Source organism: Otolemur garnettii, unplaced genomic scaffold, assembly GCF_000181295.1.
Source record: "Otolemur garnettii isolate 467f Iridium unplaced genomic scaffold, OtoGar3 scaffold00007, whole genome shotgun sequence".
Classification (NCBI taxonomy): Eukaryota; Metazoa; Chordata; class Mammalia; order Primates; family Galagidae; genus Otolemur; species Otolemur garnettii.
The window spans coordinates 42,238,980-42,263,959 of NW_003852402.1; the positions used below are offsets into that span (position 1 = coordinate 42,238,980).

Here is a 24,980-nt window from a genome sequence, read left to right on the forward strand (position 1 = left end):
GGTTATAGCTTTCATATAAAAAGGTTTAAATTAAATTCTTAATCGCACCTGAAAAGGACTCTTTTCTATGTAAGGTAACATATTCACAGGGTCCAAGGATTAAGATGTGGATTTCTTTAGGGCCGTGTGATTAGACACCCACAGGGCATAATTTAACTGCCTTACAAATAGCTGATTCTGGTGAAAGAAATAAAAGCGATTAACCAGATGATTGCTTTCCATGTGGTATATTATTATGTCATTTGTATGGCTTATTTAAAATGAGGTTAAGAATTACTTTATATTTATTTTGCTTTTTTCGAAGTAGACTGCCTGATAGCACGGATGTGAATGGATTTAGTGAGTAAAGGAGTTGCTGCTGCTTCTAGGAGCCAAATTCCACCATTCTCTGGAGGAAAGAAGCCTCTCCAAGTATGTGAGCAATATCATTTCCCTGTTTCAGGATGATTCATTCAATTATTTTCTGATGCTTTCGTTATGTCTTTTTCTATGATGACTAAAACAAATTCTTAGGATAAACATTTAAGATTTGAAGAATGGAACTAGCAAAATTGAAGATAATAATTATGTGAAAATTTGCCACTGCTTGAGTTAGTTTTATTACTTATTTATTTATTTATTTTTTGGCTGGGGCCTGGTTTGAACCTGCCACCTCTGGTATATGGGGCCAGCACCCTACTCCTTTGAGCCACAGGCACCATCTGAGTTAGTTTTATTTTTTAAAAAACTTATTGTCTTATTAGTGTTATTTGAAAAATTATCTATACATCTACATAAAATATAAAAAGAGAAAAATAGAGAAAGAAGAAAATAGCAATGTTTAACATTTTAGGGGATTTACATAGTAGGTACCCCAATGTAAACTGCATATATAATTTCGTATCCTGCTTTTTTTTTTTTTTTTTTTGAGATGGAGTCTCATTGTGTGGCACTCAGGAGAGTGGCATGGCATCACAGCTGATAGCAACCTCAAACTTTTGGGCTCAAGTGCCCACCACAACACCCCGCTATTTTTAGAGATGTGGTCTTGCTCTTGCTCAGGCTGGTCTCAAACTCCTGAGCTCCACCCACCTTGGCCTCCCATAGTGCCAGGATTACAGGTATAAGCCACTGCACCTGGCCCTGCTTTTTTTAATATATATAATGTGAAGCATAAATATTTGATATTATTAAAAATTTGAAAATAATTTTGATGGTTGATAGTCAGAGGAAGTTTGAAAGATCATAAACCAAACTTCCTTTAAAGTGTATTTTATGTTTACTTTTAAACTTTATTTATTTATTTTTTAGAGACAGGGTTTTGCTCTGTCACTCAGGCTGGAGGCAATGGTGTAATCACAAGTCACTGTAACCTTAAGCACCTGAGCTCATGTGATCTTCCTGCTTCAGCCTCCCAAAGCGCTGAGATTACAGATATGAATCACTGTACCCTAGCCATTGTGTTTATTTAAGATGGAATCCCATTTAAATGGGTTCTTTTGAATTTAATTATTTTGTACATACCAATGTGCTTGGCACAAGGCTAAATGTAAAAGACCCAGCAATAAATGAGAAGATTTCTCTCAAGGAGGCTCTAGTCTTGTAGGCAAGATTTATAATTCCAACAGTGTTAAATTCAACTACAGAAATAGGTACAAAATATATGGATATTCAAAGAAGGAATGGTTAAATGTAGGGTTAGAGAAGCCTTCGGTGAGGAATGACATCTGTATTCTTTGGAAGAATGTACAGAATTTTGACAGGCAAAGAAGGTGGAGAGGGCATCAAGTATGGATAATTTAACTTGCTATTTTTATATTTAAACCAAAATTAAATTATTTTGGAAAGCCAATATTACATTTTGTGTTAGCCAGATGGAAAGAGAATCTTGGTTTTTAGTATTAGGATTTTTATGTATTTTTTTCAACCTTCATAATTCACTGTTGGGTATTTCATTAATTAATTAAGGGCATGTTTAAACTTACTTTTCCCACCACAGAATTGGGTAAGTATTTAATATCAAATTTAATTTGGAAGTATATAAAAGTGATATGTATCTTCTTGCTGTTTTTATTGTTTTTAAATACTGGAATACCTACTGCTTGCCAGTGATCATGATAAATGTTTAAACAACTCATGTCACTTAATTCTGACAGCATACCTTTGATTTAGGTACTATGACTCACCTGTTTTTAGGTATGAAAGAATTAAGGCTCTTGGAGATGAAGCATTTTGCCAGATTTTGAACTCCAGTTTTGACTTTAAGACCTGTGCTCCTTAGTTTGTGTTGAACCATCTTTCTCATGTGAAGGAGTTAATGCTTTGAGGTTCTTATGGTCTCTTGTGGGATGAGTTAAATCTGAATTCCTTGGTAATTTGAGTCAAAGAAGCCCTCATTGTTACCCAAAATATCAAGCACAGTATTACAACATTTCTGCCCGATTGTTTGGTTACCATAATATTGAAGTTTCAGTATTTTCCTGGTTCTTAACATAATAACTGCTATAGTGACCTTGTTCTGCTCAAATATTACCTACCTTTAAGTGCCTTTAAGTGCCTGGTGCCTTTTTCTCTCTACTAGGAAGGTTCAGTTAGTGGTAGAGTTAAGTATGCTTATTAGAGCTTGCTCCTGAAGGAAAAATTTGTTCCAGCTGTCCAGATTATGGTCTCTTAGACTCTCTCCACAAAGTGTCAAAATACCAAATTACTAGATGCTATTTCTCAAGTGGTGTAAAATGAGCTAGAAATGAGACATAAACTCTGTTTAAAAAAATGAGACTTATTAATGCTAAAAATACCATCATTACAAATGCTAGCAATAGATAAATACATGTAGGAGATGAGAACATAAAAAGTTGTTCAGCCTCTCTGATTATCAAGGAAATGCAAGTTAACATAATGATATACTTTATGTCAAATTTGAGGTAAAAGGTAATATTAAAAGTATCATTCACTTGGAACTAGCGATGATACATTGTAAATTGGTACATGATTTGAAACATGATTGATAGTGTGTATTGAACTATATTCTTTTTTCAGTTATTTGATCCAGGCAATCTCAGACCTGATAATATGTACTAAATTATCCAAAATGTAGAAAAAAATAAATAAAAAAGGTATTTTTGAAATGCTTTTTAAAAAATAGCCAAAAAATTGAAAGATATGCAGCAATTGAAAAACACAAGATAAATTGTTGCACAACCCCTAGAATGAAGTATGGTATAGACATAAAGTGATAATTTTAAGGAATAACATTGAAATAACTTATAATAAAAGATGAAAAAGACAGTATGAGAAAATGTCCAACTTTTCCCATAAAGGGCCATGTGAGTAAATATTTTTGATGAGTATTCATGCATTGTGTGGTTTCTGTTGCAGCTTTTCAACTTCACTGTTGTAATGTGAACACAGCCATAGACAGTTTGTAAACAAGTGAGGGCGACGGTTTGCAGAAACAGGACTGTGAGCCTTAGGTTTGCTGATTCCTGGCTTAGGAATGTATAAGCTATAAATTATCTTTATTCTGAATTGTAGAGTAGAATCCTATTGGAACTAGATGAGAAAGGTAACTGCTATTCTAATATTATGCTTGTGACTTTAGAAGACTATCTGTAGCTACTAAAACATTTTCTGAGGAATAATAATTGTGATTATGGCAACTACAGCTATACCCTATTTAGCTTTCTAAAGTTTCTGTTTTTATTCCCTGAAGTTAGATGATGTCATGACATGCTGAGGTCATGACTTGACAAATAGAATAAAGAAAATCTTTGATGTGTGCTGAACACACATCATTTTGCTCTTTTAATCTGCATCATATGGATATTTTTTCTATTTAAATGATTAGTGTTTAGTTTTATCATTTCCACCTTTTAACTATTTATTAGAAAGCATTTAAGACAATGGCATATTAAAGTTAATGCTGTGTTGAATTTGTATTCTCTCAGTGATATGGTCAATTAGCGTGATGAAGCTCAGTCTGGAATGTAATTTCTGTGCTTGCTGTCAATATGACAAAAGCAATTTATATTCACTAACATTTAAGAAGTAAGGTTTAAGTGCTGATGAATGATTTCCTGGCTTTATTAATTTAAATTTTTCTTGAGACACACACATATCATTTATTCCATAATGGCTAAAGTTGCTGTGATTTTCATGTCTTTGCATATTTTTTTTGGCAATCAGATAGAACATTTACAAACACAGAAACATATACAGAGGGTGTCAACAAAGGTACACTCCTTTTAAGAAGGGAAAAAATGGTATTTGCATTGGAATATTCAATATATATCCATAACAAAAAAGATGAATACAAGTCACCCTGAGTGCCTCTTGTAATTGCAGAAGTCAAATGTCACTTGAATGTTATAAGTTTAATAATTTTAATTTCTCCTTTCTTAAAACGTATTGAATTTTTTGGCACCCTCCATACACACACACACACACACACACACACACATGTATATGTATATGTACACATACATATGTATGTGTGTATATATATGTCACTTCCTCGCTTGAAGCCCTGGTGTCTTCTCAGTATCTTTAAGACAAGGTTCAAATTCCTTAACTTTTATTAGATTGTAGCAGTTTGGGCCTTATCTACTCATACTCTGGATTTCACCCTCTTCTAAGTGCTAACTCTTGCCTGTGGGCCTGTGGGCCTGTGGAAAACAGGTTGTTTCCTGGCTGAAGCAATTTTCTCTCTTCCCTTTTCTACCTAATAACTCCTCCACATCATTTAGAACTTCCTTTAAAGGTTGCCTTTTTCTTTTTTTTTTTTTTTTCCTGAAAAGATTCCTAAATTCCCTAGAGTAGGCAGGGCACACGTGCTATAAAGTTGCTCTGTCAAAGACTTATTTCCACTATTGTTTATTTGAGAGAATGCCTTCCCCAGCAGAGTGCTAGGTGGGCAGGGATTGTCTGTCTGGCTTACCTTTTTATTTGTGTCTCAAGCACAGAAGAAGGGGCTTCATAAGTATTTCTTACATAGATTTTACTGAGAAAAATTTTAGCTTTACTGCATTTATTCACTCATTGCTCATCTCTAAAAGGGTAAGGTATATTTATACTGATTCTTTTTATTTATTTATTTATTTATTTTTTACATTAAAGCAGGAGTGGACTTCTGAATCATGGGCAATCCATAATTCCCACCCACCAGTGTAAGTCACCTCTCATCACATTTGAACTGTTTAATGGGCTATTTATAATACACTGACAAGTTAAATAAGGAAACAAAATTATACATGAAGCTATGATTGTATGTCACAGAAGTCTATATGCATATGGATGGCCTGAAAATTACTATGGCAAAATTAAACTAGCTTTTGTGATAAATAATATTTTCTTTGTTTTATATTTTCTGGAACGTTATTTTTATATTTCCCTGGAAAAGTTACAATTTTTTTTTTGATTTACCAAATTTAACTAAATGTATTTATTAACAAAACATTTTAAATGTTTTCCCTTTTGTAATGGTTTAGCCAAATGAATTTAATGATGACTCTGTGCTTTAATTTAGAGGAATATGGCAATTTTGCAATCTTATTAAAATTATTTTATTTTTTGTTCTAGAAAACATTAATTTATGTTTCACATCTTATATTATTTTTGTCTTTTAAGATTTGGAATGATAGGATTTTTATATTCTTCCAAATATTTTAGATTATAGGATTTCTTGGAAAATAAAAATTATAAACTCAGTAATTTACTAGGCTGAACCACACAGCACTGACATTTCTAGAGACTAAAAATTAACAAACACCAACAATTTTATGTGGTTCTGTGTAATAGATACCTGTATTTTCATCTAGACATAAAGAGTAGAGTGTAACAATGGCTGTGTCAATTGTGTGCTGGAAAATGTTTAACAACTAGTTTTCTGAAAGTGTATTATAACCTAATTATAAATTTTACTTGTCCATTATAAATGAATTGAAGTTTGCATTACATTGGTTATAACTTTGAGTGATAAAACAATTATAGTAAATAATTTATAAATACTAATGTTGTTATAAACCCATTAATGTAAATTCCATAAAGCCAACAGATTGTCCTAGAATGCTACCTTTGTTTTTTGCAGAACTGTATACCTCTAGCCTAACCTATGGCTGTAGCTGATGAACCAGGTAGTTCCAACATGAATGCTGGTTGATATTTCCATTTACTGCAAAGTGATGTGAATGTTTTCTTTACTGAAACAAATACTAGTTTTGAGTACCAAAACAATTATTTTGCCAGTTCATTTTGACGCTGTTGACTGTGTGATAGCTATAGCCATAGCACACTTGTAAGTTTAACCCCTGTTATTAATGTTTTTTCCACCACTTTTGCAAGTTTCAGAAATCAACCCAATGATAAATCAAGCTCTGATTCACACCATTTGCTAATTTCAATGTAAATAATCTCACTATGGCAGATTTGAAGTTATCTTTGTAATATCATTGAGCATGAAGTTGGAAAGGAATGTACACTATTATACCACCATACAGATACGATAGATGTAAATAAACTTAATCATTAGGAAGTAATGAATTTTGAGTATTTATCACTTTTTTTTTTTTTTTTTGGAGATAGTCTTACTCTATCACCTTGGGTAGAGTGCCACAGTGTCATTTATAGCTCACAGCAACCTCAAACTTTTGGGCTCAAGCAATCCTCTTGCCTCAGCCTCCTGAGTAGCTGGGACTACAGATGCCTGCCACATGCCTGGCTAGTTTTTTCTATTTTTAATACAGACAGGCTCTCACTCTTGCTAAGGCTGCTTTGGAGCTCCTAAACTCCAGCAGTCCACCTCCTAGGCCTCCTAGAGTGCTAGGATTACAGGCATGAGCCACCACACCTGGCCTTTTGTTTTTAACATAATTTATTGATACCTTTGTATAATTTTATTTTTAATGATGTCTATATTTAGCAACCAGCTTGAAAAATTACCGAACGTTTAACAAAAGCCTATCACAGGTCAGTAGGAATCAGCACACCATTGGCTTCCGTGTACCTTTTGATATAGAATGTAACATATATGATTTGCTATTCTTAAAATCTCATTTTAAAGTTGTGGGATGCATGAATTATTTCTTTCAGGGTTCCACGACTTGATTTGGGAAGTCTTGTTGACTCTGATGATGAGGTAATTTTTACTTACTACTAAATATGATGAGCATTCAGACACAATCTCACATATAGCATATAATAAGCATTATTACATTTTATTTTTTAGGATGACTTTTCACGTATTCCTCTTAGTGCAGCACAGATACATTTTAAGCCACCAAATTCATTGTCTACCCTTGGCTGGGTCACACCACGTCAGACACCATGCACTCAGCATCGTCTACAGGAACTGGTTAGTATTTATTGCCAATGATCATCTTTTAGAACCACAGTATGCTTTATTAGCACAGTATTTACTTCAGAAGTTTTATTATATCTATATTTTACCAAGTTTATATATTTTGTTTATTCAAATCTCAGGCAATAATGTTGGTGAAATAATTTCAGTTTGTTTTACAATTTTTCACTCAAGGGAATGGGCATTTTAAAACTTCTTATGGTAAAGAACAGCTATCTCCTAATACGGATTCCAGGAAGTTTTAAAATATGGCAAAATGTTAGATCAGATCTTTCTAGTTCCACATTATGAGATTGGTCTCTTAGAAATGGATTCATACTTTAGGCTACTGAGATACTATGGGTAAGATTGTCTCCTTGGGACATCTTAATACCGTAGACATAATTAGTGGCATTTCCTTGGGGCATATTTATGCTTCAAATATATCTAATGTTTCATTTCATGTTACAAATGTAGTCCTGACCAGTATTCTAAGTAGGACTTTTCTGTCTATATTCATCTTCCTCCTGTAGCTGGCTCTGTTCACGTTCTCCTCGGTTGCATTTTGAAAAACTGCATGAATAATGAATGCCCTAGTCGGTGTCTGGCTACGGTTGTCACCCTGAAGCTTTGGCTCATCTTGCTCCTCTGGGGTATCCTCAGTACTTTTCAGGGGTTGGACTGGTTTTATGTTTTCCTTTTGGAGTGTCTGTCCCTCCTTAAGTCAATATTTATATTTCTCTTATCCCGTGGTTTTATTATCTTTTATTTCCATGGACATGCAGCAGACAAACAAGAATCCCAGAAGGTAGAAATTGCCAAAATTCTAGAAATGGCAACCAGGGGTCTCAGAATTAGTGATCTCCAGTCCCTGCGTCTACTCTGGAAAAAAAAAAAAAAAGATTAATGATGCAGTTCTTCTGGGGCAGGACAAATAAAACTTATCTAAAACTCCAGAGAAGAAGAGTCAGTGTGTCTCTTTTTAAACTGTTTTAGAACTGTTAGTGATCCTCAGGTAGAAAGAGTGGTGTAGGCTTACTGGTGCCCAGGGCCTGAGTCCATTCCAGGCACTTCTGTCTGCTCTGATTGGGTCAGTGATGCCTTATCAGCCGAATGTTTTAAATGTCACCTGTATTTAGAACATGTAATGGTCTGCTTTTTAAGGCATAAATGCTAAAGTAAATGATAAACCTGTTAATGTTAATAAGGAAAATAATTATTTTTATTTTTTTCCTAGTGGATAACATGCTTTTCGTTTACCTATAGGAGCAGGATGTAAAACCTGAAAACTTGCCAGCACCAACAAGCAAATATAAACTAAAATACCAGCAGTATGAAAATGAAATGCGAGATGGATATAAACAGATTAGCCAGAGAAATGCAGAAAAGACAATATCAAATACTGCTCATCAACAATCCCCAGGAAATAAGATAGATGAAAAGGTAATGGATGGGGCCTCATAAAATTCTAATGAAATTTTTAGAAACTGCATGTGTTATGGAAATATCTTTGTGTGTGACAGGTCCTTCTCTTCGTTGTGAAAGTATAGCAGCTAACGTTTATTTCTGTGTGTCTATTTTACATATTTTGCTTACACTAATTATTTGGTTCTTCACATGCAAATTTAAAGGGTTATTATTACCGTTTTCAGAAACAAAACTGTAGCCACGTGACTTAATTATCTTTTCTCTGATAAAAGTTTTTCACTTGTTTTGGGATTGGAAATAAGATGATCATACATGTATATATATTTAATTTGGATATCTGGAACTCAATTGGTCTCATAGTTTAAGTTTTTAAGTTGAAAAGTTGTTTCAGACTTTCTAGTGACCTTGTTATTCTAAAACTGTCTTTACTTCATGACTGTCTTTTGCCTCATTTGGGGAAATGATTTTTTTTTTAACATCATGAATTACTGAAGTTGTTACACTTTCATATAATATTAATTAGGTACGAATTCACTAGTCATTAATATAAAAGGAAATTAAACATAATAAATGTAATCACTTTCATAAGGAGAAGTCAATATTTATCTTTGGAAAGAATTGTTTGGAAACACAGTGTATGTGTATAATAGTACTGGGCATAAAGAAGAGAACATTTGCCCACATAGAAGAAAAACTGATTTCAATACAATCTAGGGGAGGGGTAATGAGGAAAGGAGAGAGGGGAGGGGAGGGGGGTGCTCTCACTGAATGGGCGGAAGAGGTAAAGTCTCCATCTTTTTAAAGGCTGCATAATATTCCATGGTGTACATGTACCACAATTTATTGATCCATTCATGGGTCAGTGGGTACTTGGGCTTCTTCTATGACTTAGCAATTATGAATTGGTCTGTAATAAACATTCTGGTGCAAATATCTTTGTTATAAAGTGATTTTTGGTCTTCTGGATATATATACCTAGTGGAGAATTGCAGGATCGAATGGCAGGTCTATTTTTAGATCCCTAAGGGTTTTCCAAACATCTTTCCAAAAGGAACATATTAGTTTGCATTCCCACCAGCAGTGCAGACATGTTCCCTTTTCTCCACATCCACGCCAACATCTCTGGTTTTGGGAGTTTGTGATGTGGGCAAATCTTACTGGAGTTAGATGATATCTTAAAGTGGTTTTGATTTGCATTTCTCTGATGATTAAGGATGATGAACATTTTTTTTAATGTGTCCGTAGGCCTGTCTTCTTCAGAGAAGTTTCTCTTCAAGTCCCTTGCTCATCCTGAGATGGGATCACTTGTTCTTTTCTTGCTCATAGGTTTGAGTTCTCTGTGGATTCTGGTTATTAAACTTTTGTCAGAGACATAACCTGCAAATATCTTCTCCCAAGGAATGAGCATTTCTATAAGCACATGCTTTATTGAGTGACGGCAAAATGGCTCAAATTCTTTTCTTTCTTTTCTTTTTTTTTTTTTGAGACAGAGTCTCACTGTGTTGCCCTCCGTAAAGTGCTGTGGTGTCACACCTCACAGCAACCTCAAACTCTTGGGCTTAAGCAATTCTCTTGCCTCAGCCGCCTGAGTGGCTGGGACTACAGGCGCCCACTACAATGCCTGGCTATTTTTTGTTGCAGTTGTCATTGTTGAGCCCAGGCCAGCTCAAACCCACCAACTTCGGTGTATGTGGCTGGCACCCTACTCACTGAGCTATGGGTGCTGACCCGGTTCAAATTTTTTTCAAAGTAAAACTTTTATTTCCTTGAACACAGTTCAAATGGATATTTGTTTACTTTTGGTTTGTAAGAGGAACAAATCTCACTTGCAGATCTTTCCATACAACTGGTAAAAATTTATATGACATGAATAAAGTGTTTTATTGCAGCCAATGTATGCATATTTTCTGCTGGAAAAGATACTTTTGTGCTTCTTTGATTTTTAAATCTACATTAAAAGTACAAAATTATTATGTTTCATATGTTCTTTGTAGACTTACCGAAGAACTTCTATAAAAAGGATTTCTATAGATTTTTTGTCTGACAATCTTGCATTTAAGGGGTTTGAGCAACTTATTTAATGTCTTTTAAAAGTGTATCATTCTAAGAATCAAAACTGCTGTATAAATGGATGATTAGTAAATTCTATTTTAATTACATGAATTAACTCTGTAACAGTTGTCTCTGAAAAGAAAAGACGTCCCTGTTACCAGAACTGTAAGCTCGGAACAATGTGGAAATTGACTTTACTGATACAGAAAAACTAAGGTTAGATATTTAAGATCCAGGACAATACCTGATAGCCGGTAGCTGATGGTCGTGACAAATCTGGCTCATAGCTGAGTGCAGACATGTTTTCAACACGTTTACTGCCATGAAAATTGTATTATGCTAGTTTTGAGCCTGGGACCTTGTAAGGTATATGTAGTTCACACATCCCTGACTTATCTTTTTTTTTTTTTCTTTTTAATTTTTTGAGACAAAGTCTGACTTTGTCACCCTTGGTTGAGTGCCGTGGTGTCAGTTCACAGAAACCTCAAACTCTTTGGCTCAAACTATTCTCTTGCCTCAGCCTCCCTAGTAGCTGGGACTATAGGCACCCACCACAATGCTGGCTATTTTTTTTGTTTGTTTGTTTAGCAGTCTGGGACCAGGTTCAACCCCACTAGCCCCAGAGCATGTAGCCGGGGCCCTAACCACTGAACTATGGTTGCCCTGCCCTGCCCTATCTTGACCTAATAAAATACTATGGCCCCAAGGAAAAACAATGGTTTTTCTAGTGTGCCAGAGAGTGTGTTAAAGTAATGAAACATCTTTAAGTAAAACATGAAAATCACTGAAGATTAAATATCTTAATTTCCTAATTGTATTATTATTAATCATTCTAGATGTATTTTTTTTCACCTATTCTGTAAGAATCCCGCCTTCTTGATTTTAGAAATGATCAGTATAATTTATTCACTTATTATTTCAACAAATAGTTTACTGAATGCTTAATGGTAAGCAAGGTGCCTGTGCAAGCCCTGGGGATATGTCAGTGAATAAAACGCACACAAGTTTCTGCCCTTACTGAGCTTATATCTGAACAAAGGAGATTAACAAGAAGAAAAAAAGTCAATCATTAGATTGATTCATCAGTCAACCAGTTTCATATGACAGGTGATGATAAATGCCTTGGATAGAAAGGAACTAGGAAAGCTTGAGCTTCAGGGATGGGATAGTAATTTTTACAGGTTCATCAAGGGGGAGGGACCTTTTGGAAAGATAGCATTTTGGTACACAACTGAAAGAGGTGAGGAGCAAGCCAGTCGTAAGAAAGTCTGTGTCATGAATAGGACTGAGGCTGGAGTGTTTAAGAAATATTGAGGAGGACAGTGTGGTCAGAGGAGGGAGAGCAAGAGAGAGAGAGAGGAGATTGGTCAGAGTTAAAGGAAGCCTAGGAGGCAGATGAAGGAGGCCTCAAGCCATGTAAGGACTTATCAATTTGAGAATAAGTTTTATTGAGAATAGGGCAAAGCTGGAAGCAGGAAGACCTTTGAGCTGGCTGCCAAAATAATCTAGGCAAGATGTGGTGATGGTAGGTTGAACCTGGGTGGTGGCAGCAGCATACTTGGGTAAGGAGTGGTCTAGCAAAGCCAACTTCTGGATAGATTCTGACGGTAGGGCTGATATTTGCAGATGGATTGGTTGTAGGCTTGAGAGAAAGGGAAAATCAAGAATGACTCTCCCGGGGTGAAGCCACAGGACTCTATGCTAGGGAAATAAGCCAGGAAATAAGGAAGACAAAACTGTCTGTCCTCATTTACGCGTGCACTCTAAAGAGGTTGAATCCCTGAAACAGAAAGCCGAATGTTGGTTGCCAGGCTCTGAGCTTGGGTTGGCCAAAAGGTACAAACTTCCAGTTATAAGATTGATAAGTTCTGGGGATCTAATGTACACATGGTAGCTATGGTTACAAATACTGTATTTTTTACTTGAAATTTGGTGAGACAGCAGATTTTAAGTGGCTTCACCACACAAACACACACATGCACACATATTGTAACTGTGTGGTGATGGATGAATGAATTAATTGATTGTAGTAATCATCACACAATATATCCATACGTCAAACCATCATTATGCATACCTTGAATATGTACAACTTTTATTTGTCAATTAAATATTTTAAAATTGATTTTATAAAATGTATGACTCTAAGGCTTTTGGCTTGGGCAGTTCCCATTAACTGGGGGTGGGAGGAAGACCGTGAGGCAGGCTGGGGTGGGGAGATTGATTCTGAAGTATGGGATGGAAAGTTCACTGTTTTCCTTTTGTAAAAGGTTGAAAACAAGGCGAAGAAGATAAAATCCTTTTAAAAGTTATTTTCAGACTAATTCTAATGCAGTGCTCTGCTTATACTTAAACCCATATATTAAGTTAATCTGCTCAATTTCCCTTATATAATGCTAGGCATTTTTCTGGAGCTTGTTTAAATAAATCCCTTTTTAGAAAAAAATGGGTATGTTAGCAGATAAATAAATGTAAGTATAAAGTGTCCCCATAAATTGATTTCCAGATAGTTAAGTAATTAACCAAGGTTTATTATTCATTTACTGAATAATTATTTGTCCATGCTCACTATGTGTGAGCCTGTTTGGGCACCGGGGGTATGGCACAAAAATGACAGCCAAGGTCCCTGCCCCGGGGAATTCACATTAGGAGAGGCAGGTAATAAATCACTAACAAATATATATTAAAAATTTATGTAGCAATCAAAGTTGTGAAGACATAGCAGAGTGTGAAGATGGAATGTGACCTTTCAAGGAAAGTCTAAAGTAAAAATAATCCCTGGAGATCAAATTTCTTGAAATCTATTAAGTTTTTGACAAGTTGCTACGCTATTGGGAGTTTTTGTAGTTTTTAAGGTAGTTTAAGTACATCTCCTATTCTAAGAAAAATTTAGTGCCCATCTCTTTAGCATCTCACAAAATTCTTATCTCAAAGATTATACTCATCTTTTAGTGTTTTATTTAGGAATTGAATTTTTTGATGGATTTTTAAAATTAATTTCACAAAGATGTAACACAGTCAATAGCAGTTATAGTAGTTGCTGCCTTTATATTTAATATTGTCACATGCTTTTTGTTAAGTGTTCGATATCCATTATATCTCCATCTTTTTTCTAGTAGTTACTAGAATAGTAGTTACTATTGTTAATTCTCATTTTCCCTATGAATAGACCAAGGCACAGAGAAATCATCTATGGATTTAAACACAGGCAGTGTTCATGGTTATCTATTCCCCTATTTTGTTAAAAACCAGAATTCTAAGTATGTGTATGTTCATTTATTGCTTTCATGTCTAGTGTGTACAAGGTGAAGAAGCCGACACAGACGACCTCACAACTATGGACAGGAAAGTCCTCTTACAGCAGGGCTACATGTACCCTTACAGTACTCAACAGAGTACAAGAAAATTGGATGCAGTAAGTTCTCGTCATTTCCACTTATTTGATAAGCTATGGAGATATTATTTTTCCTCTAAGATTTTATAGACTTATAATTGAATAAATAATTGTAACAATCGAACTTGGGCTGAGGTTGATATTCAATAATGTGAAAATCGAGTCCCTGTTTTATAAAAGATTGACTTGTGTTTGGTATATATTTTGTGAAAAAATTGTCTTGAATCTTTGAGAGTTTGTAAAAATTTAGTTTTATACTGTTTAAAATCAGATGTGAGGGCAAAATGGCTGCAACATCTGTCATCCCATGGATCTCTAGGGTTGATCCAGCTGATCTGGCTGGCAAGGTGTCATCTTGCTCTCATAGTGCTCCATGTGTATCCCCTCAAAGTTGTGCTCTATCCAAGGGGGTGACCTTGCTTGGTAGAAGAGGACCCTTCGTTATTAAGGGTATAGCTGTGCTCCTCTGCTAGGACCTCCAAACAAGCTCGGAAATGTTAATTGGCTGCGATGCCATTTAGGCTAGTGGGCTAATTTGGCACTATTCCCTCCTGCAAAAAGTCGCCTGCTTATTTTTTTGAAAGTCATCAGCTGCTAACACTAGAGAAATTCAGGCTAGTTAAGGAAAAAATTGGACATTGAATTTTTTTTCTTTTAGAAAAAGTAAAGCAAAACTTCAGATTTTCAATATCAACTTCAAATGATGTCTTTTACAAAATCAATTAGGTTGATGAGTATTGCTTAGATCAGTTCCGGTACAAATAAATAATTATAAAATTTCCATAATGTTCTGGGCTCAGGGAACTGTGTTACTTGAAATTTACTGGCTACCCCTGACACTCCTAGGTGATTAAACATATCTGATATACTGTAGCAGATTGATGGAATGTCAGTGTGGTAGCTCACAGGTTGGAAAATCCTAGTTCAGATAACTAAATTATAACAAATGTTACATTATTATTATCATTGAGTGGAAATACAATATATATTTTATTGAGGTCACAATCCTCCAGAATCTCTTAGGTTCTGAATTGGAGTTATATAATCAATCTATAAACTAGGTGGACTGATTTTCTGTGGACATTCTAAGTTGCAGATTTGGATAGTTCCTTTATTAAAACCATATGCATATTTCTTTGTATGCCTAATATTATTTATATATTTATGCCTAATAGAATGAGTGTTACCAGGATTATTCTAAACATTAAAAAGATACTACATAAAGCAAAATAGTGTCACAAATAAGGCTTATTTTGATATATTCCTGAAGTTATATTTGAAATGGATGTTACCAATACTTACAACCCATCAGGTATTTTTCTTGATATAATCCAAAGCCATCTTGAAGTTAGTGGGTGTCTGTTCTTCACAATCACATTGTTAGTGGCAATGTATTTACATTCATCCTCAAGTAAGTTTTACTTTATTGCAGTAGCACCCATTTATCTGTTTTTTTTCCTCCCAAGAAATAAGCTTTCAAGGCATATGAAATTACATCAATTTGTTTCAGAAATGTAGATGGAAACCTATTTAATTTTTAACTACTTAAATGAATGACTGAGGCAGTGAACCTGTAATTTTTATATGCATCTCTATTAGCTCTTTGTCACGTCATTTTTCGATGTTGACAGATCCTTGCATCAGTGTGACTTCAGCTTCTAATCTGCTCGGTGTTTCCAAGACTTCTAAATCAAAGTGCCTGAGGGTGGTTCTAACCTTTCTGACCTTTATAAGCCACCATAAGCTTCAGCACTCAGGCAGGCTTTCTGCACAGACTCCATGGCAGTCATTAATCTCCTATTCTTTGCCTTGCTCTGGGATTCCCATCTATACTCTGTCTGGTTAGTGGATATTTTCTCTGCATATAATTTCCATGTTTTAGTCCATGTGCACATTCTGAATCACACTTAGACATTATATTTTCAGTTTTTCAGGGAAACATGGTAATATTTGACATCACTAATACATGAGGTAAACTACTAGTCCAAGGTAGTAATATATATTGCTTTCCCTATAAGTTGCATAATTTTTAATAAAATTTTTAAATGTGGTTTTAAATTTATTGTTCCATAAAAGCCTTATAAAGTGGCATGAGCTTAGAGAGCAACAGAAGATTTATTAAATGACATAAATTTTATATGGGACATATTTGCATGTGTAAACTATGCACCTTAAATTTCTATCAAATCAAAACCCTAAATTCAGTGTAGCTAACATTTAAATCAGCGGTTTTCAACCTGTGGGTTGCGACCCACAGGAACTGTATTAAAGGGTTGCGGCATTGGGAAGGTTGAGAACCACTGATTTAAATAATTGTGCTAAACTTTTCCAGGGCTCTTACAAGTTTTTACTTTTTGTTTTTCTGATATGCTTTTAGACATTCTTAGTTGACAGTTTGTGTCAGTTTTAAATAAAACTGTCTCCCGAAGCTTATAAAACCTCAATTTAAACAACATGATCTTTCTTGATTCCATTTATTGTTGTGATCAATGGGGCTGGCAGTCATTTACATTCTAAAAGTAGAACAAGCTTTATTTTGACTTCTTACTTTTTAAAGATCTTTTTATTTTCCCCTCAAAAGAAACATTTTCGTCATTATAGTTTCGTGATAGTCTAATTGGAAGTGGGTAATTCCTAATTTTTCAATTTGATATGAAGTATTTTTACCTAAGAAGTTGTGAAAATACTTTCAGATGAGTTAGAAAAGCAAGAAAATACTATGAAGACAGTTTAATCGCCAGTAATTGAGAAAAGGTGATTGAGTGTTATTAATGCATTATAAACAAAGGAGAGATATACAAACCTATTCTACTTGTAATAATAGGAGTTTTCGTATTGTTTTGCTTTTAGTATAAGGTTGAACGATTCAAACTCAGTTTTGGCCTCTTCTTCTGTGAAGTTTTGGACCAAGCTCATTTGTGTCAGTGTTGGGGTTCTTCTTAGAGCAGGTGAAGATGCCTTTCGCAGAACATTTGTGCAGGGAAGAAGAAAGGGGAAGGGCGTCATTCGTACTCTACCTCCTTTAATATGACTTTATGAAATGCAGAGGCAGATCATTGAAATATCTGGTTATTTCTATCAAAATTTAAGTGCCTTACTTTTTAGGAAACGAAGGCTGTTGTAGATTAAGTAATTGGAAGTTAAATTTGTTAATGATGGAAAGTAATGTATATTTGAGAAGGAAATCAGAGATTTTTAATTTATGTTTTATGACTTTTGCATTAACTATGGCTTTGTTATGCTTTATGGCCAACGAAACTGTCTTTATTTTATCTTCTCAGGAAATTGTGGCTGCAGAGAAGAAAAAGCAGGCAGTTGCAGAGCAGGTGATGATAGACCACTTGTCTAGGTGAGCACTGGTGACTAGTGATACAAATCCATTCAGAAAGTTTCCATCAAATTTGTTTTTTATGAATGAAACCCATGTAATATAATATCAATAACAACTTAATGGACATTTGAAAAATATACATATAAATTGAAATAAAATATTTTAATTACTAATGGTCGGGGTGCATCTTTGGGGCACTGGGCAGTCTCTCAAATCCTAGAATCATTTCCATTACTGGCAACCTTACTTTCTACATTGATTTTCACACATTTTCTTTTTATTACAACAACTATAGAAAACCCAGCTTTGAAAAGATGCAACATCACCAAAGAGGCATAGCTATCCTGTTGAAGCTGTGAGCTACCTTGGACTAGTAGTTTACCTGGTATAGACAAGTGATGTCAGGTGTCACCCTGCTCCCCTCAAAAACTGAAACCGTCCCACAGTGCCCCTGTAAGTTCACTGTAGTACCCCAGGGTGCCTTGGTGAAATCTGAGGACTGTGAGACTGTCAAGAATTTTAAACCCTCTGGGAAAACTAGATAACTAGCATGCACAACACCAATTTCTATGATAATACGGAAATATGATAGGATTTCAGAAGAAAGGCTGGAATAATCTAAAAAATCGTCAAGGAAAAATTAAGACTTAAGTTTAACTATGAAAAAAGTTAGGTGACAGAAAGAATGATGCCCTACATGCATATTTTTCAAGTAAATTCTTTAAAACAAGTAACTATCCTAAGAGTCTCCAAGTATCTCCTTCTGTTACCTCTTGAACTTGTCTGCGTCTGCACCGCCACACGCCAACAGGACTTTCCTCTGTAAGTGGCAATTCTTGCTAGACCTGTGTGATTTCTCAGTTCTCATTTACTTGACTTATCTGCGGCATATGGTTTAGCTGGAACTTTTCTCCTGTTCAAAACCCTTGTCTTTTCTCCGCGTGGCTCCCTGCACACCGCACTTGCCTGTCTTCCTCCCGCCTCCACTTCTCAGTCTCTCCTGGTCCTTCTCCATCTTCCCGGCTTTAAATGTAGGAGTCCCAAAGGGCTCGATTCCAGGACCTTTTCTATATTTGTTTTCTAAGTGATCTCGTCCTGTATCCTGCCTTGAAAACCATCCGTATCCTAAGATTTCAATTTCACTTTTCCCAATCTGAGTTTCTGAAAGTTCGTTGCCCTCTTTTCCCTGATGACCATCTTTAATTTTCCTCCATGGTATCTTCATTCTTCAAGTTTTTTAGGCCCCAAATCCTGGTGATTACTTTGATTCCTTCTCCCAAATCCTTTATCCAGGTTGTCAGCAAATACTGTTTAAATCCTACCATCAAAATAAATTTACTACTTCTGCTGCCCCCATCCTGTTCCAGCCATTATCTTCTGTCTCCTGGATTATTTTAGTCACTTCTAACTGTGTCTTTGCAGTCTGTGTTTGTTTTCAACCCAGCACCAAGTCATCTGTTTAACAGGCAAGCCAGACCAACCGTTCAGTAATTTCCCATCCCAGTCATACTAAAACCTCTAAGGTCCATGTGTTGGTTCTAGGACACCACGAAACTTAGTAGCTTAAAAAATCATCCATTTTGCTCATGAGTTTTGTTACTAAACCAAATTTGGCTTCACTTCCCTGGTGTTGCCAAGTCAGACACTGAAGCTCAAGAGTTGCAATGGGTGGGGGGGAAGGCATTTTATTGCATGGTTTCCAAGACTGGAACTCTGATGGTTTACAAGCAAGGATTTTTTTTAATTAAATCATAGCTGTGTACATTAATGCATTAATGTACTGGTTTTATATATAATTTCATCAAACTGGTTAATAAGCAAGGATTTTTAAAGACAGGGGTACATGTCAGTAAGACAGAAGTTGCAGGTAAAACTGTACATTAGAGGTGGAGGTTATTTATTGATTTTGCTTCGAAAAAGGGAGATATCTTGAAGTGGGGATTTATAGGTCATAGGTAGATTCAGAGATTCTTTGATGGGAGAAAAAGTAATGGTAAGATGGGTGTGGCTCTCTCTCCAGCCCCTCGGGGTAGTGAGAGTTCAGTGTTCAGTTCCCCCTTAATCTTTTTCATCTGATGGGGATTTCTGAAAAACAACTGAAGAACAGATGTTAAGATGTTACCTTTTACAGGAAACTAAAACACCTCTTTACTCTGGCTTGCTTTGAGGACTGTTGTCATTATCTTGCTAATCAGGATGCTCATTCTCTTTTCAAGGCTAGACAGGTGCCCAGATTTCCCATGAAAGGACTTAGAGTTTTTTCTCGTTTTCCCAGCTTGGCGGTGGGGGTGGCATAGTGCAGTGTCCTTTTTCTGTCCAAGTTTCAGGTTAGCTGTCCAGTGTTGGCTTGGCCGTATCTTCCTCTTTTCTTTGACTAGTTGTATATGAGCAAATGAGATACTGTCAGTAAGCTTAGACCTTAAGAAGTCTCCTGTGTTTCCATTTGTCTTTTAGTGCTTCTGCCGTTCTGAGAGGACACTGCTTGGCTAGCCCACTAGTGTTCTTCTTCCTCCCTCCCTTCCTTCCTTCCTTACTTTTTTTTCTTTCTTTCTTTTCTTTTTTTTTTTTTTCAGAGTCTCTCTCTGTCACCTGGAGGACTGTGGCATCATCATAGCTCACAGGAACGTCAAACTCCTGGGCTAAAATGATCCTCCTGCTTCAGCCTCCTGACTAGCTGGAACTACAAGTGCCTGCCACAATGCTGGGTTAATTTTTCTACTTTTAGTTGAGATAGGGTCTTGCTCTTGCTCAGGCTGGTCTTGAACTCCTGAGCTCACGGGATTCTCCTGCCTTGACCTCCCAGGGTGTTAGGATTACAGGTGTGAGCTGCTGTGCCCAGCCAAGCCCATTTGTTTTAAGAAAAAGTTGCTTCTACAAATGCAGCTGGTCTACTTAACTGACACCATCCCCACGCTTGCTTGATCAGTTCAATTGAGATGAGCAGAGCCATGCAGCTGTCAGAGCAAGTCAAATGCCCAAGCTTAAAGCTGAGAGGTGAGAAAGAGGAAGTCCACAGCAAGGAGATGGACCAGGGATGCTGGACAATTGGGGCAGCAATACTATCTGTCCAAGCCCACAATTGGACCTTGTGTCTCGCCCTATCCACTCTCCTCTCATCCAGCCGGTCCAGCCATTTGGTTTGCTCCCTGTTCTGGAGCATACCAGGTTCCACTCCTGTCCCGGGCACTTTGCATTTATTTTCCCCTCTGCTTGGAATGCTTTCTCCCCAGAAATTTACATGGCTGCTTATGCATTTCACCTCTATCTTTATTTAGAAATCAAGTGGGCCACCAAGTAAAAGATTTATACCCTCTTCCTCAACACTTCATAGTTTCTTACAACTTCATGTTTTCTCCCTAGGTATGTGTAATTTACCTTATATGTTTCTGTATTTGTCTTGACAATGGTCTGTCTGCCTCTTTGCAGTGTGACCTCCATGAGAGCAGGGCTCTTGGGCAGCGTTGTTCGTTGTTGCATTCCCATTGCCTAACATGGTAGCTGCATCGTAAATACTTGTTCAATGGGCAAAGGAATGAGTGAACTGGAAAAGAAGACTTGATTAGAGTCAGCAGAACTGGGTTGCACTATGTGACTCACTCACTCTCCTTTCTTCTTTATGTCTTCATCTGTGCCTCTGCCAAACTAACATTAAGAGTTCTTATAACTCTAACATTCCGTGCGTATACATTTAACACAGAACTTCTAGATAAAGTGTGAGAATAGAATAGGTGCCCACTTTTTGGTTAATGCTAGCCTTTTTCATTTGGGAAATGTAAAAAAAAGTCTTAATGCTCATCTTCAAAAGAAGATTTGGTTCATAACTTGACCCAAAAGTGAATAGAATTGATAATATGTAGTAAAAATACCTGAAGATTTTTCTGAATGTTCCAACAATGGAAATTACTCAATAAATTTATAAATCCTTCTATCCCCAAATTACTTTTTCACTTTCATTTTTTTTGAAGACTCATGATACCTTTGCAAAAAATGTGGACTAATTTATTCTTTTATCCTGTCCAATTATCATAGTCATTGAGACTTGGAGTTTTACTGGCAAGTAGGAAAAAACCTAGAGAGTGCAAGATTGCTAGGGAGTATAAAACTTAGTATTTTGATGAATCAAGGAATCCAAGCTGGGTAAGGAGGAAAGGGAGGGCATGGGTATAACCTATCTTCCCTACCTTAAAATAGTATTAATGATGACAATAACAAACCCAAACCACAACGTGACTCCCACATTCCTCAGATTATTAATTGAATCTCATCTCCCATGTGGGTGTGTGTAAAGTCTTTCTATCTTATGACCTGAAATCCAATTGATTTCATAGCTCTGCCAGTGTTTCTTGAATTTGTTATTTTTTTTTATAGTTTTGTGGTACATGCTGTAATTTAATGCATTCACATAATTTGTAAAGGTCAAGTCAGTGTACTTGAGATATCTATTGCCTTAAAAATTTGTCTTTATGGTACAGATATTCAAATTATTCTCTTCTAGCTGTGTTTAAATGTACAATAGATTACTGTTAGCTATAGGCACCCTATGATCTGTCGAATGCTAGGTCTTATTTCTTCTCTCAACTCTTGTTTCTACCACCTTGGTACAGACTTGTACTATCTCCTTTCCAGCCTCTTGTGATGCCACGTGCTAGGCTGTCATGCCTCTGTGTTTATTTATATTCAGTAAAATATGGAGTAAAAGGGCAACTGGAGGCAGAGCCTCTGCTCTTGGACCTTGTGTAATACTCGCTAGATAATAGGCCTGTTCCTAGACTGTTAGCTGATTTATTTAACATCATAACAGCTCTTTGAAGGACTTACCATTATTATGTCTTTTACAAATGAAGAAATTCTAGCCTAGAGCTAAGTGAGTACTAAGACCCTGCAGCTGACTGTTGTCAGAGGTGGGATTCGCCCCAGGCGGTCTGGTCTGGAATCGGTGATCACTCTGGGCTTGCTGATCTCATCTGTGACCTCCTGCACTTTGTTTCTCTGCTTATGGTGGCCTTCCTCCTTCTCTGGGTGTGACTTCTAATCACCTTTAAAGAGTCAGTGCAGATGTCTCTTTTCTACATCTTGTCTTCCGGGACATAAGTCATCTGTCTCTATGTTTCTTTCTATTGTGGGACTTATTACTTTATATTCCAAATTTACTTTGCCTTTGTTCTCTCCCCTTATATTATCAGAAACCCACACAGTATCTGTTGTTTAAAGAATAGCAAGAGAAAGACATATAGCTCTTAGTTCCCTCCAAAGTTTCAATTTAGTTTTGGATAATGCTTACGGAAAAAGAGAAGAATATTTATTTTTTATAGCCAATGTTTTTAATAATTAAATTTATTTATATTTGATAAAAACATATTGACAGTAGTGTCAATTTGCATCTGGGATATGACCCTTTCAAACTACTTATAAATATATGAATACCTTATCAGTTTTAATTGCAGACTTTTTATTTTCCTGTATAGGGCTGTAATCAGTGATCCAGAACAAAATTTAACCATTGAGAAGAAAGAAAATGCTTATATCCTTCCAGATTCAAAGATCTCCCCTCCTGGATGTAGGACAAGGACGCTGCATGAGACAAAGTAAGCAGACTTGAATCACGTAAAATGAGGATGCACTGTGCTACAGAAGTATTTTTAAAATGTACTTATGCATGTAACTGAAAAGCTTTTGTGTTTTTGCTTTTCTTAATACATAAGGAGAAATGGAACTTTTGAAGTTTAGGTTTCCAGTTTTGCTATCTTAGATATTGGGGGCAATATCCCATTCTGCTCTCTTTTCTCTCTAGATTTTTCACTTGTAATTTGGAAAAAAAATTCACAACCTTCAGAGATAATATGTGTGAAATTTATAATATAGTAACTGAGACATTTATAGGTGTACAATGTATATATGCTAAATCTTGTTTATATATTAAAAATAAGTATTACTTATGCAGTTGTTGAGGTTTTTTTTTGCATTTTACTTTGTAACATGTAAATTACTTGGGTAGGCATGGACTTCTAGAGTCCTATGATGCAGTCCGCTTGCATTCCTGATCAACCTCATTGACAACAGACATCTAGCCTCAGCTTTAACAGACATAGAAAATCTACTGGTACCTATCATAGCTCTTTTATATTTAATTATTAGTACTTTCTGATCATTTTCATCTTTTTATCTCATTCTTGCTTTCTGAGACCTTTTATAGATTTAAATATTTAAAGGCATCAAATTAATTTCCTATTGCTGCTGTAACAATTACCATAAACTTAATATTTTAAAACACCACAAATTTATTCTTTTATAGTTCTGGAGCTCAGGAGCCTAAAATCAAGGTGTTGATAGCACTACTTTTATTCTATAAGTTTCAGGGATGAATTTGTTTTCTTGCCTTTCAAAGAAAAGCTTTTAAAGTCTGTCTTCATTGCCTAGCTCATGGCTTCTTTCTCCATCTTTGAAGTTTTGTGATGGCAGGTCAAGACTTCGCCGTACCACGTAACTTGGACACCTTTCTGTAGCTACCTCTCCCTCTGCTTTTCTCTAATAAAGGTATGAGTGAGCTGGGTGCAATAGCTTGCACCTGTGGTCCTGGCTCTTTGCGATGCCAAGGCAGGGGGCTCACCTGAGGACAGGAATTCAAAACTAGGCTGGGAAGCACAGTGAGACTCCATCTCTATAAAAAAAAAATAAAAAAAGATTAGTTGGATGTGGTGGTGCACCCCTGTGGCCCTGGGCCAGACAGTGACACCCTGTCTCTAAAAATAAATACATAAATAAATAATCTTTAAAAATGTGTGAGTGCACTGAATCTACCAGGGTAATCCTGGTAATCTTCCCATCTTAAGAGCTTTAACTTAATTGCACCTGCCACGTCCTTTTTACCATGTAAGGTAATATGTTCACATGTTCCCAGGATTAGAATGTAGACAACTTCGGTGTGTGTGGGGGGGCATCAAATATTTACCACACAGCTAAACTTTCCTTTCTTTTTTTTTTTTTTTTTTTGAGACAGAGCCTCAAGCTATCCCCCTGGGTAGAGTGCCGTGGCTTCACAGCTCACAGCAACCTCCAACTCCTGGGCTCAAGCGAGTCTCCTGCCTCAGCCTCAGCCTCCCAAGTAGCTGGGACCACAGGCGCCCACCACAACGCCCGGCTATTTTTTGGTTGCAGCCCTCGTTGTTGTTTGGTGGGTCTGGGCTGGATTCGAACCCGCCACCTTAGGTGTATGTGGCTGGCGCCTTAGCCAGTTGAGCCACAGGCGCTGAGCCTAAACTTTCCTTTCTTAAAGTAAACTTTTATGATTATAGAATGAAACATGCATTCACAAAATGTAAAAATCTTATGTTTACAGCATAGGGATTATCACATAGTGAGCAACATCAATATGCCAAATTGCTAGATGAGCCCTGGAACATTACCAGCACCCAGCTCCTGTGCGCTGCCTCCCCATCGCTGTTCCTTTCCTTTGCCATCCAGGT

The 24,980-nt window shown here is 36.3% G+C and overlaps 1 protein-coding gene across 1 annotated transcript in view; it reads left to right on the plus strand.

Moving 5' to 3' along the window:
• CAPS2 (calcyphosine 2) overlaps positions 1–24,980 on the plus strand; it is a 57,219-nt gene that overhangs the window by 4,293 nt on the left and 27,946 nt on the right. Inside the window, exons 2-9 of the mRNA XM_003783406.2 lie at positions 308–411; positions 5,095–5,144; positions 7,066–7,111; positions 7,202–7,327; positions 8,579–8,755; positions 14,088–14,207; positions 17,468–17,535; positions 22,983–23,102. Coding sequence (XP_003783454.1) covers positions 331–411; positions 5,095–5,144; positions 7,066–7,111; positions 7,202–7,327; positions 8,579–8,755; positions 14,088–14,207; positions 17,468–17,535; positions 22,983–23,102 — 788 coding nt within the window. The 5' untranslated portion in view covers positions 308–330. The remainder of the gene's footprint in view (positions 1–307; positions 412–5,094; positions 5,145–7,065; positions 7,112–7,201; positions 7,328–8,578; positions 8,756–14,087; positions 14,208–17,467; positions 17,536–22,982; positions 23,103–24,980) is intronic.